Source organism: Necator americanus, chromosome II, assembly GCF_031761385.1.
Source record: "Necator americanus strain Aroian chromosome II, whole genome shotgun sequence".
Classification (NCBI taxonomy): domain Eukaryota; kingdom Metazoa; phylum Nematoda; class Chromadorea; order Rhabditida; family Ancylostomatidae; genus Necator; species Necator americanus.
Genome location: NC_087372.1, coordinates 1719030 through 1733378, shown reverse-complemented (window position 1 = coordinate 1733378; position 14349 = coordinate 1719030). Strand labels below are relative to the sequence as shown.

The 14349-nt window shown below is 38.8% G+C and overlaps 1 protein-coding gene across 2 annotated transcripts; it reads left to right on the top strand.

The window, feature by feature from the left end:
- Positions 1-24: 24 nt before the first annotated feature.
- Positions 25-12833, top strand: RB195_016591 (uncharacterized protein; the record flags this gene model as incomplete). Of its 2 annotated transcripts, XM_064183184.1 has the most annotated exons (16): positions 25-63; positions 2473-2549; positions 2627-2738; positions 4702-4809; positions 5197-5340; positions 5397-5463; positions 5519-5622; positions 6418-6485; positions 6628-6717; positions 6780-6886; positions 7107-7242; positions 8138-8264; positions 8728-8865; positions 11820-11953; positions 12028-12094; positions 12741-12833. In XM_064183184.1, the coding sequence occupies 16 exons, from the start codon at positions 25-27 to the stop codon at positions 12831-12833; spliced, it is 1611 nt and encodes a 536-aa protein (XP_064039065.1). The 2 variants fall into 2 exon arrangements, with proteins under 2 accessions (XP_064039065.1, XP_064039066.1); XM_064183185.1 differs by lacking the exon at positions 25-63 and having other exon boundaries at positions 2494-2549.
- Between the last annotated feature and the right edge of the window lie 1516 nt (positions 12834-14349).

Genomic DNA, 14349 nt, shown 5'->3' with positions numbered 1-14349 from the left:
AAGTAAACGAAGATTTCTCACACAATGTGTTGTTTTTTTTTGCCGACAGGAGTATTTCATAAAGTTAAAGTCAAAGTTTTGTTGCTTGCAAAATTGAAGTCTACTCAAATACGTAACTTTTTATTTCTCGTTCAATTATCACTATACATTAACAACTGTTGGTGTTGTACTGTTGTTTATTAGCTTCCCTCCAACTCCAAAAGATGAAATCTTTAGCAAATTTGCACAAGGATGACCTAAGGCATTTATTGGTTACTGTAGTTAATGAAAAAAGCAGCAGTGTTTCATGCAAGCTGACGTCATTTTTCTGACTGTCACCCCTTGAGAGTATTGGCTTTGTTTGGACGACAGCACGCTGTTGGAATTTTTGGGAAACTTGGACACTATATCAGTTCAAGTTATCAGGGCCACCGCGTGCGGTAGCAATCAGACTTGGATATGCGTCACGCAAAAATGCACATAGAAACAATAACTGCTGCCAAAATGTCTTAAAATATCATGTGATGGAAATTATCGGTCCATTACATTGCAGTGTTTTGGTTTTTCAAATCTAACGATCGATCTTCAAAAAAAAAGGAAAGAAAAAAGAAATTCTAACAAACGAAAATGATTTGTTGAAAAAAGATATTGAACCATGGGAGAAAGTTTTGTGAAAACAACAGCGGAGAATAATTCATAAATTTCTAATTTTTGTTGGTTACCGTTTTTGAAAAGTTTCGTCAACCCATGCGAGTTTGTCGAGCGGTGTGTAATTCCTATGTCTTCGGATTTAAAATTCTCCCTGTTCGAAACCGAACACCACTCTCAGTCAGAAGAAGAAAAGAGAGAGCAATAAATTCATAGAAAGCTGGCATAACATATAGAACTTTGCCGACATTTTTTGTTTCTATGTGCACTTTTAGTTTCGAATGAAAACGACAATGAATAATTCCTCGGATCACTGCAAATTTCCAAAAAAAATTGTTTTTCAGAGGGAATAACATGTTTAGAGGATAAAATAGATACAGCCAAACTCATGTCAGTTTGGGAGAATTCCTCATTTCTTCACAGATAAAATTGTACTAGAAGCTATGTGGAATTAGGAGGACCAAATTATGGAATATAACTGCTACAATGTGCGGAACGTTATTAACATATTTTACCGCGAAGGGTTTTGCTTGTTGAGAACCTTCATTTTCAGCGAAATGTTAGGCGACTTTTCCATTTTTTTTCCGTGTTAAAAACCATATAGCTAATAGAGGCGACCTTTTCCAGAAAAGCGGCTTGGAATGATCTCAAGCAGTTCGTCTTCTAATCCCACTGAGGTGCTGTCTTAAAAACTTCGAAAGATGAAGATCTCAGACTTGTGTGAGAAAGTGGGTAGTGCTCGAGCGAATGTGGAAAACACCTTTTTTTTTTGGAGGTGCATTATCCCGTCTTCCTCATTACCGTGAACGCGTGTGTGGGTGATTGATAGCTGCTGAAACCGGAGATGAATATTTACGTTGTGAATTCATTAGGAGCTCTTTATATTCGCCGACACCGGCAGCAGCAAATCACATCACCACGGTTGCTCCTGCTGATTCTCTCACGATAGCCTTTATTTCTGAGGGATACGTTAATGAGGGCTGGTGCTGTTGCCAAGCAGTGATACCTTTGTTCGTTTGTGTGCGCTTACCGTATGATTGGCACTCCATATAGGGAGAAAGTTGTAGAAAAACAGCTTTATGAGTTATGAACAATCGTACCGGCTTCTAACGCAGTTCACTTCGATTATAGATTTTTGCTGACTATTTTACTATGCATCGTGTGGTAAAATGAAGCTGAGACAATTTTATGGTCTTTTTTTCCTAATCTCAAGGTTTTCGCTAAATTTAAAGAAAAAAGTCAGTCTTCGAAGGGTTTGAAGGCAATTTTGTTTTACTTCGCGCCATATCGTGTAGCTATTAAAGATAACCAATTACTCGTAATAAAGCCGAGATAGAGATGGAGTTGAGAAGTATATTTTTGTCCAAATTTACTGTCAGCTTACCGTAATTTGAGGCATTTCAGTATAGAAATTGTTCAGACGCTACGTGTATTAATAGAGAGCTCGCACTCTGAAGCATTGCCCACTAAGTGACCACGCATTCCTGAATCTAAATAAGTACTTTAAAAAATTAAATGAGGGTATAATCACTCCAACGTGATATGTACAGTAACTTGTCTTCTAGGATTTGTTGGTATTACTCAGATTCATCTAGTATAAATATTTTTTCGCTTATTAGCGCAGAACAACGATATAAAAATGTAAAATTAATCTCACCAAGGACTAAACCTGTGCGCTTTGTGTATACTTTTCTGGGCACGTCTTTGGAAATAACAGCACATTGCTCTCACTGACATCTTATATTTGTTATATCCCACCTTGTTTACATTTACGTTCCTAAAACAAACAAGAAGTATCGGTTGTGGAAAATTTTTCAAAGTGAAATCCTGCCATGTTGTGTTCAGGTTGAAGCAATGTCCTCAGCGATGAAGTTCTACTATTACTCCAAAAATCCTGTACAAAGAACGCTTTCGTCCAGCGTGTAAGTGTAGAAGTAACTATTGTATGGTGTCTATACATATGCATATGTTATCTCAACTAATGCTAAAAAGGTTGTAGGTCCAGCCCGGATAATCGCCTTGAAGAGTTCAAGAGACGTTTCAGACGTAGTGGTTCGCTCGGTATACCATTCGTAATGGAAGAGGATATACGAGATTTGTTCGCAAAAAATGTACGTGGTCATTTTATTGGCACTGATTTTACACTGATTTATTGCCAATTTCTGATTACGATATGCTCATGAGTGTGGGAAATAAGAAATCGGATTCAATCGGAGAAATTTCCATTAACACAGATGTAAAGTGAGCTATCACAGATCCTGTAAACGCGGACACATCCTAGATTTTCCAATGGACTGAGTTTTCTGGTGCAGCTATTTGATCTACTCGGATAGTAGGATTTTCATTGTTCACCGCAACTTCTCTTGGCAACTTTTAGAGATTTTATGGAGTCTTCTTAAGGCTTTTTATTGGATATATGTATGTGGATATGTACAGTACCGGTGTGTATAGCACCGCTGTAAATTCCCTTCCATAATTTTCCTTCTCCTGGGGATTAATTTTTTGCAAGACGTACTGCTTTTAAGTAAGCAAAACTAAATTTTAAAAATACCATTCGAAAGCGAAAGAGCTGCTGATTTCAAATACACTTTCAGAATTTAGTTTTGAAAAATGTTTGGCCTAGAAACAAGTAAACTCTCCTCAACCTTCCGTAATCACTTTCACGCCTCCACAATCCTGGCATTAACTTACGCACCGACATGCCGCCATGGAAAGAAGGATGCTCTTAGGATTCTCGCTGATTTTTCAAAATTGGTCAGAATGTTTAAAATTTTAGTGGCCAGGAGGTTACTTTGAACCTGCATCACATTTGGGTTCTAAACTTCTGTGGTCTTCGGAAGTTGATTGAAGTGCTACATTGAAAATTAGTTAGAAGGCATACATTCCAACCCGCAGAAAACTTGCTCGAGAAGTTTCTAGAAGTTTCTTTGCTTTTGGCAACTGTCCAAATTGTTGGTTCCTATTGAGGAATGTGTTAAGTTTTTTTCAGTGTTAAACTTACAGTTTTACTCTATTTCTTTATTATTCCTAGTTTTTGAACTTATGCCAACAGCGTACAATTATAAACTTACAATTTTGACAGTTGTCAGGAAAAATGATGCACTTAGAAACTTTCCGTGCAGGTTTTCTACAGCTGGGAATGTACACTTTTTTTTACTAACCTTCAATATAGCACTTTCGTTAATTTCCGAAGACATTGAAAATTTCGAAGTCACATGTGATCTGGGGTGCCAAAATGGTTTAAATAGCCTTCTGATTACGATTTATTGGGCATTTTGTCCAATTTTGAGAAATCACCGCGAATTCTACGAGCAACTTTCTTCCTACGGGGATATACCCGCAGCACATGTTAATGGCTGGATTGCACAGGTGTGAAAGTGATTAAGGAAGGTTCGAAAAACTTTGGTTGTTTTCAGGAACAGAAGCGCTCAAAATATGTATTTTCTGCTAATATATTAAACCCCGGATATGGTCTTTAATTTTCTCAAGCATGTACGGAAAACCTGGCAGTTCTCTATCTTAGAAACGGAGCGTCCATTCCTCATTCGGGTTAGGGACACCTAGCATGCAAGAATGGAAAAATCCTTGACTCTTTTCGAAGCTCATTGCACGTAAATACTACCTAGTTCATGCGAACCCGAAATTGCAACAATAAGAAAGTTTAAGACGTTCTATAGAAACAAAATTCTCAAAAATTTACAACAAAGCGTTTCGATGACCAGCTGGCGTTGTGTTAAGAGTTAGGTGGTCGTTGATCTCCGCGATCTGATCCATTGTCGCCTTTCTGTCGTTCGACGTGATCGATCCCAATCCACGATTCTTTTTTAGCATTTCAATTTTGTTTTTATCAAAGTAAATATTGCTGTCCTTCTTTCACTGAATTTTCATGATTTGCCAAATAGCAGCTGGTCTTCCCATGAGTGTTTTGGGTTCTTACGTTACATCCGTATCTGATTTTGCTACATTTTACACAAGTTTCACTTTTAAGCCGAATCTGAAACATTTCACACGGATACCTCTGAAAGCAGGTTCCATCGAAAAGTTGCTGATTTACGAGGAATTTTTCATTTATAGGATGGTGAAACAATCATCGAAGGCGAAGATGGACTACCTATACTGACAGTGATTGTCAAATGTCAACGTGCAGCCGATGGAGTGTCACAAATGATTTCAAAACTGCCGGTGCGTCTAAAACATTTAAAAAAAAGTTCTTTGAATTTTTCCAACGTCGACTAACGGGCCCACTTTATAGAAATAAAAAAAAATATGTCCACTGAGGGCTTTTTGAAAATAGTCACTTTTAATTTTTGCAGACTTCATTAGTCCTAAGATGAAAAGCGCTTACTTTTACTCCAACAACTTTTTCTCCTGCCACTGGCACTTCATGTATGTCATTTTACCTCCTATCCATTTCTGGGGTTTCAGAAATTCGAATATCTTTCAAATTCGATACCATCTAAGTTTTTTTTTTTCTTTTCTTGCGTTTTGTACCAAGTAAAATTGTTTGTAATACTTTTAAGCATTTACAAAACGGTTTCAAAACATGATTCTAGCAATTTCTTTCCGCAGACCAACACACGAATCAAACACATGGAGACCAGAGACTGTCAGGATGGGTCCAGTGGAGAAATGGATATTCTTGTCGAATTAGAACTCGAGCCGGGGAACAGTGCAAACGGTGCCATGTCGGTTATGAGGGAGAAAGGATTGAAGGTCTCATCGAGTTCGCTCGCTATCAATTTGAATGTGCTTGATAGTTCTGTTTTTAGTTTTATGAGGTATCATTCACAATGAGACCACCTGTTGCGGAGAAATATATTGAACCAGGATCGAATGGTAATTCTCAGTTGAGTGTAGTAAAGAAAAGAAATTCTGGAAGATTTGTTTTCAGATGCTACTACTGGATGCCAGTGGTTCCCTAAGACAATCTACGACCTTGATATTTGCGCCAAAAAGGTGATCATGTACGGTGCCGGTCTTGATGCTGACCACCCGGTAACGTTTTGATCTTTTAGGAATTTTAAGGAACGACATTGTTTGATCTAACGGTTTTTTGTCAAGTAAGGGTTTGATTTTAACAATTTCAAATAATTACCAAATTCAATAAATCCTAAGAAGTCTAATAAAGAGATGCTTTCCAGCCCGATCTGCAATTTGCTAGCATTCAGCAGCGGTTTTTAATGCGTACTGTTCGGGTACTGCACCCACCTACGTCAAGACAAAATTTTCTGTTTGAGCTATTCGTGGAATTCTTCTCCTCAAACAAAAAGAGGCCATGGAATGGCTTGGGAATGTACTACGCCTTAAAACCGGTCCATCTCTTTTCTGGGAAAAGCCGTTCACTTGTGAAATTCAAATGAGAGAAGAGTGGGAAGAGAGGACTTCTCCAAAAAACAACTCTTTTCGCAGGAACTGAAGTTCCCAAAGGGCTACATCTATTAATTGCACATTTTGAAAAGGAAACTGCCAACATTTGAAGCGAGCTACGAGCATATTTTTCAAAAACTTCTAGACATATCTACATGATCTACATCATGGATCAATTTTGAGCACTAGGCGCAAATCTATCACTGATCTTGTAGAACGCAGAAATGGCTTGCAAAAGCAAAATTAAGGGATATTATCGAGCAATACTTTCGCATTTCTTCAGTAAAAGATAGGTAAAAAAAGTGTCACAGTTTTGTTTTATGAAGGAATATGGATAACTACACCAAACATTCAAATGTTTCCTATTCCGTATTGCTCTCCAGAAAAATGATAACGTCAATAGTGAGGTTCCCGTTGTTCCAGGGGTTCAAAGATGCGGAATATCGCAAAAGGCGAATGATGTTCGCCGACATCGCCTTGAATTACAAGCAGTAAGTCCCAGAAATCGAGAGATTTTTTTTTGTTCAATAACATTTCAGCTTCGGAACGTTTTTAAAAGGGTTTACGCGCTCTGGATTACATCGATGAACAATTCCAAAATTCCAAAATACTTTTGTTATTTTCGGTTTCCAGTGGTGAACCAATCCCACGCATAGACTACACGGATAGTGAAAGGAAAACATGGGGTGTCATATATCGCAAACTCAGAGAACTACATAAAAAGTTGGTTTGTGGACTCCCATCCTCTCCGTGACCACTGACCGACGCCATTAACATTTTTTTAGGCATGCCTGTCAAGAGTTCCTGGAGAATTTTACACTTCTTGAACGATACTGTGGATATTCGGAAGATAACATCCCTCAGCTCGAAGACATCTGCCGCTTTCTTAAAGGTAATTCTAGATTTAATTAAGTTAAACGTGAGATGGGTAGCTTTGAGTGCTACCCATCTCACGTTTAACTTAATTAAATATAGGATATAGGTGAGTTACATACGTGCTTATTTAGTCAGCTCGCTTTAGAAATTACTCGTAAAATTATCAGATTGTAATTTCCGGGAAAGAACGGGAAAAGATGGTCGAAATGCTGTATGTTTTTGGATTTTTCTTGCAGCAAAAACCGGTTTTCGTGTTCGTCCGGTGGCCGGTTACTTGTCCGCACGCGACTTCCTTGCCGGTCTCGCTTATCGAGTGTTCTTCTGCACCCAATACATGCGCCATCATTCCGATCCACTTTATACTCCAGAACCGTGAGTTTTCATTTATCTGTATTACTATAAAGATACGGGCGGGTGTGGCGCAGTCGGTCAGAGGGCCGTTGCAGCCGCACGATCGACGGTTCGAAATCGCCCCAGGGCTAACCGAGCCTTTCATCCTCTCGTGGCGGATAAATTGGTACCAGACCTCACTGGGGGGATGAAAACACTGACTTGACACATCAGCCACCCTCGCAACTCATTGTAAAGGCCAACACGAGTTCCAAAACCTCAACGATTACGTTAGTGACTTTATCCTGTATCCTTTTACTATAAAGATACTACGAAAAAAACAAGAAGACCACAAGTATTTGCTTATTTCCAGCACCATATTTATAGTTTTTGCAATTTTTATTCCACTAGTGATTCCACGAAAATCCTCGAAAAACTGTAACACATTTGTCGTGCTCTTCGTTGACAAAGTGCGTAAAAAAAACTCAAGTAAATGGAACTATCACATTGTGTCATAACTCAGTCAATAGTTAACCTTAACGACTAAATTGATTAAAATTCCTGCCTGCAGAGTTACAATTGGTTTTGACCAGGCTTAGTCATAGTTCGCTCGAACCGGTTCATTTATTGGATTTCATTCTCAAGTCTGTTTGTAAGTCAACATCGGAAATTTCTTAAAAGTTCGGAAATTTAGCGCGTGATCTAGCGAAAATTAGCAACCTTTTTCTCGAGAAAATGTGCCCTAAATTTCAATTTTTTGTTACTCCGGGATAACTTATAAGAGGAACCTTCCCTCCGGTTTTCCCGGGTGTTAGGAAAAGTTGGTATATTCACAGACCTATTCCTCATAACGTTTTATTTATTCAATGTTTGCATTACAACTACCTTGAGAGCTACTGCTATCTCAATTCATCTTATCTCAATACAAAAATTACAGGGACACTGTGCATGAACTCATGGGGCACATGGCACTGTTTGCTGATCCAGAATTTGCGCAATTCTCACAGGAAATCGGCCTCGCATCCCTCGGAGCCAGCGATGATGATTTGAAAAAACTTGCAACGGTAAGGAGACGTTCATATTTTGCACTGAAACCTTCATCGCAGAAAGAAACTTCGTTTAAAAAAAACCTGAAAAGATGATGGATATGGGATGAGCTCGCAAGAATGCTGACGTATTGCCCTCAAAGCAGAAAATAAAAGAAAGAAGAAAGTTTATGAGAATGAAATCACTTTGGTGAATTCATTGAAAATGGCAGTCATTGATCTTTTCAAGGATGTTTCATATAGTTTAGGGCTGATTTTTTTTAAATAATAATTAAATAGATGTAGATTAAATGGAAAAATAAAGCCTGAAAAAATGAGCTGATAGATTTCACACAAAGCGCACTTTTGTGCTTATTTGAAGTGCAGATCCTTGTCAATTTTTTTCATTGTCTTCTATTTTTGATTCGAAATACTGCTGTTCGGACAGGAAGCTTTTAGTTAAGCATTAAGCATAAAATCTGATTACTCGGATTGTTTTCAGCTTTATTTCTTCTCAATCGAGTTTGGTCTTTGCTATGATGGACCAGTTGAAGCATCTGACAAGGAGAATAATTCAACACCTGCGATCAAGTACAAAATCTATGGTGCAGGTCTTCTCAGCAGCGCTGGCGAGCTTCAGGTGGGTCCACTTCTCTAAGTAAAACGCCACTGTGTCCCCCTTGGATCAGGCACCTGCGCGTATTTAATTACTCCGAGACAGTATTTGGAGAGATTTTTAGGTGGAGATCTCCTCATCAGATGAGAACTGGGACGTACAAAAAAACAACAAATCAAAAAATAAAATAAAATAAATAAAATAAAATATAAATCACGGCGGAATCCTCCGTCTCCTCTGAAGATTCTAGGAAGAAACGAAAATCTCATAGGAAATTGCGCGGCTCAACAGAATGGGGGGATCCATCATTCTAACGCAATAAAAAGCTTTTGCTAATATGAATATGGTAATTGAAGGTACATTCACGGAAATTTGGTTTATTTATGAGGGCAACGGTTCTCTTTCACTAAAGGGATCACACCCGATGTGTTGCAAGGCTACGTAGCACATCACCAGGGGGGGCAAGGGCTACGAACTGTCTAGAAGCGATCATGTATCTGCCTTGGAAAGCAGGTGGACCCTGAGTGCTATGTTTATCCGGGTCGGAAAATGAACATGAAGAACGACTTGGTCCCAGAGCTGCGCAGAAAGAAACCAACTTATAGGAGTATTGAGGATGCAGTGAAGGAGACCGGGACCACTCGGTTCCAGGCTCAACTCTTCAACAACACAATTTTTCCTGGTTTGGGCTATGCTTCAAAAACGATGGGAATTCGCAAGCAGGAAGAAAATGGGGTGAGCGTCTGTGAACGCAGTCTCGAGAGAGAAAGAGAGTTGCTGGAAGTTCCCCGCTTTACAGAACTGAAGGATTTAAATGATAAAATTTTTCTTCCTTCTTTTCCGCCCACGCTTTAGGTTCTTCGTTGTGTACACCTTATTAATTTAGCTAATATAGTCTACCGTTAAGTTTTTGATTTTATTCTCTTCGTTAATCCTGCTATTTTGTGGGTCTCAACATTTATTTTTTACAGCGAATTTTTGAGCTTTTCTCCGCGAAAAACATAATCGTTATTTCTTCCTTGAAGTGAATTTTAAAATCCTTACCCTAAATCACCTCGAGAATCTCTGAACATATCTTGGATTGCAGGATGTAAGTCCCTGGGGACAAATCCAATGAGAAACTTCATTTTTAACCGATCATCCCAAATCTGTCCACGTCTTTTGTGAGTGATTTCTTGGGAGGAAAGTGATGTGATATAGAGGAGACATATATTACCAGCTATTATTTACTCTTAACCCTTTGGCATCGCCCACAAGACCAACAAATCTTAATAATTTTACTACTAATTGTTTTTTTAAACTAGTATAAGTACGCACGAGACTCGATCCGACGTGCACTACAGCTTAATCACTTCTTTGTAGCAGCACTCATCATTTTCGTATAACGAGTGAATGTCAATCACTTCACATCAACGTTTCCTGACTGTGTACAACATTTATCAGACTTTAACCACTTGTGTAACGTTTTTTTTCTTCTTCAAAAAGATCTACAAGAAAAGTGAAGATTTTCTTCTCTGCGGCTCTAGCAGTCCATCGCACCAGGAAGTGCAAATCTCGGATACAACAGTAGAAAAAACAATAGAAGATTACTATTTTTCCAGAGAATAGATATTTCTGGAATACACAAAGCTTGATTGCAAGAAGATCCAAATGGATATTTGAATTTCGGGTGAATATAATTTTTGCATTAAAGAAATCGGAATGCTGCGATATTTTATTTTTGTCTTGGTCCTCTTTGAAAAATGAAAAGAAATTTTAAAAAATCTGAATTGATAACTTTAGTCTCTAGTTCTTCCTTCTGATTTTTTTTCAATAGCTGGTTCCCGTTCATTTGCAAAATTCATGAAAAATCTTGTAACATATAGCTGTCATAAATATTAATAATTATAATAAATATTGTACTGCTACTTTGAGGAATTGGGATACATTCACCTTTACACGCTCAAGTATTTGTTAAATATACAAGATACACACATGAAATCACTTCATTCTCTTCAAAATTCAGACTGAGTAGGTCAAAAAGAGGTGTATTTTTCAATTCAAGGAAAAAGAGGTTTCTTTTCTGAAGTTCTGTGCTGGAGAATCAATGATTATTTAAAAGTATCTTAGGAAATCAGCTTCCGAATGCTGTAAGCGGTTGTGTATTCATACGAGTGAATGCGATAATTTTTCGGCTGAAGTAGGACAGAAGAATCAGAGAATATGTGTGAAGCAGAGATCTAATGTTGTGCTGCGGTAGATGCGTTGCGTTCATTCGGTGGAAAATGTTACCCACACATATCAGGGATTTTTCCTCGCATTTCTGCCATGTCTTGATTGATTATTATTTTTGAGTGGAGAGGAAAGATTAAAAGCTTAAAAGTCAGGACCAATTCATTCCGGTATCAATTCAGATCTTTAGAGGTTAAAGGAATGAAATGTATGTACTCTACGCAGTGAATTTAGTTAAGAGCTGTACTTTAGTGGACAGGAAAAGTATGGAAACAATCTGTAGGATCCAAGAAAGTAAACGGCTTGGTTGGTGTCTGACAGCGTCGAACTATCGACCATGCGGACCTGCTACCATCGCTTTGCACCCACCAAATGATAATTTTGGGTAATACCTACAGTAAGATCGGTTACTCCTTAACAAAAGAGGAAAAAGTCGAAGAAGACGTTCAGTACTGTTTTGCGTTAGTGAAGAAATTCCTTTCGAAGCCAAACACGACAGATTTGCTGCGATTGCGTTAGCGTTTGCGCACGAGATGGGACCTTCGCTTGCTCCGTTCAGACTGCAGCGTCGAACAAGGCGCATTAACAGTTGGGTCCTTCTCACCTTAGTGTAATTGCGCGTAGATTGTCATAGAACTTTTCTAGTTATTGGATGAGTCGCTGTTCGCCAATTCAATCGATTCCCCTTTTTGCTTCACCTATCGTAAGGAAAACGAAAAAAAAAATAGGGAGAAAAGATCTCCAACTAAAGAATATCCTTTATTAAGCATGCTGTGGAAGATTCGCCGACAATTCTACGCTTTGATCCGGACCGTGTTGTCGAGCAGGAATGTCTCATAACCACTTTCCAGAATGCGTACTTCTACACTAAAAATTTCGAAGAGGCCCAGCAAAAATTAAGGTAATAGCTTTTTTTCCCTTCTGTTCTCTGACTAACAATTTCGAGTCAAATCAAAATGTCTATTTTTTTTGCAGGATGTTCACAAGTAGCATGAACCGTCCATTCGTTGTTCGCTACAATCCGTACACTGAGAGTGTTGAGGTGAGGGAAAAAATTTTGTTCAATGACATTTCTGTCCCAAAAATTATAGAATTTTTGAGTGAAAAGTTATTATATGTCTGGTATTATATCCAGGAACACTTATTTTTGAATCTCCGTTCTGTATCGACGAAAACTTCGAGTCCCGGAATATATGACACAATTTTTACTCATTCCCACCTGTGATGCAGAAAAAAAAAATTTTTGATTCATTAACGAAAGTTTTCTTTTCCAAGTTGCGTCATTTTTCCTCTTTTTACCGTCATAGTTTGCTCTCCAAACCTCGAAAAATTGGGGGAAATCATGAAATCAAGTTCTACCGTGCTCTTTCCTAAAATTTCCCGGACTTCTCAATGTACGAGGATCAGAAAGTTGTCACAAAAGCAGTTTCTCCATGTAGTTATTGCAGTTCGAGCGATCAACGTTTACAAATCGTTCCCGGTCTGACAGTTGGAGTTTTTTTTTCACCCCCCGCCTCCCTCAGCTGCCAGCACAGTTTTTCTCGCACTGCAGCTTTTTGTTTGTATATGAAAATGAGTGATGGAGCGATAAAAGCACACACTTGCAATAAACGAAACGAAACGATACGGCGGCTGCAATTTTGACCGTTGCTCATCGTGAACTTTGAAACTGAAAACTAACCGTTCAGATATTAAACAACAAACGTTCATTGATGCTGACCGTGAACTCACTACGTTCGGACATCAATCTTCTCGCCGGAGCACTTCATTACATCCTTTGATCCATCCATTACGATCTTCACATGATCTCTATCGATCTCTTTGATTTCGTACGAACTCGTCAAATTCAAAAACAGCGTGTCAGGAAATTGATAATGTCCACCAGGAATAGATTGGTATAGAGGTGAAGTTCATGAATATGATCGTGAATACACTCATTTCCGTTTTAGTAATCGAGAAAAGCGAAAAATATGCGCAACAGCCCAGTGTGACCCCAATTCTCCAACGATACAACTTGTGACACGATAGAACACGGACGGTTTCGTCGTTTTCCCACGTCCGTAATCCATCCAACTAATATAATTCAAAGAAATCGCTGAAGGTGCTTCATTCGCACAAACGCAGACGCGTTGCGGATAGAACACGGGCGGTTTCCTCGTGCTATTCCCCGTAATGAGTTGCATAGTTTGGTAGATTAGATCACATAAAGCACTTTCGCACGCCTTTTCCTGAATTATTAAGGAATATTGCGCGTGATCACGATTATGCTGACGAACCGTATCTCTGTACCAATCTTTTCGTGGTGAGACTCCAATATCCTAATTTTTGTGGTACGGTGCCATTAAGATCTCTGGTTTTGAGTGATGGAATCAGGAGAAACTGTAAAAATAGCGCTGATATGAGTCTAGATGGGGTGGGTAGGCTTTTCATTCATTTTGCTACAGTTTTGTCGGTCTAATCAGAATTGACGGCCCGCACACAGATGCGTTACGGCTATTGCGGCGCGGTTGCGTTGATCGATACGACAAGAATATTGCTAGCTTTGAGGCGAGTTGGCATAGAGTTCTGAGGGAAACTTTGCGATAGAACCGCAGTAGGTGTGCACAAACTTCCGGTAACAATCGTATATTTAGCTACATATATACTAGAATGCATATACTAGTAACGGAGATCGGATTGGAAACGTTCGAGAATATTCTAAGACACGTTAATCTGTCTTTGATCTAAAATACTGAGAATTGGACGAGTTCGAACGTTTTTCTCGTATTCATTCGATTGTAGTATAGTAGTATAGTTAGTAGTTTTTCGTGAGAAATTTCTAGTTAGCGCGGGTCTCGCCGCGATATACGGTGTGTGCTTTACGTTTATAGTAAAAGGAGCGAATATTACGTTGTAGAAATTTGTTTTTTTCACCACTTTTCATGTATTTTATTGGAGTAGTTCGACAATAAACATGCTTCGAGTGATTCTATCATTTGTTTACATTTGCAGTGATAGCTGGTTCGGCAGCTTTCTCGTCCCTCTGAACTCCGTCGATGAACCGAACGTCGTGTGCATAGTAATGTTTTTACTAATATGTGTGTATGTGTGTGTATGTGTGTGTGTGGGCCTATGTCCGTGTGTATTCTTCAACTAGTGCACTTCTTCTCTTAAATCAACATCCGTCACCGGTTACGTTTGTTGCTTGTTCTCAACACTTTCAAGTGCACATTTTCCTCTTTTTTTTTCTTTTTTGAACGCTTCATTATTCATTCAAGCGTTCTTCGATGTCGCGTGTACATCACTCAACACACGGTT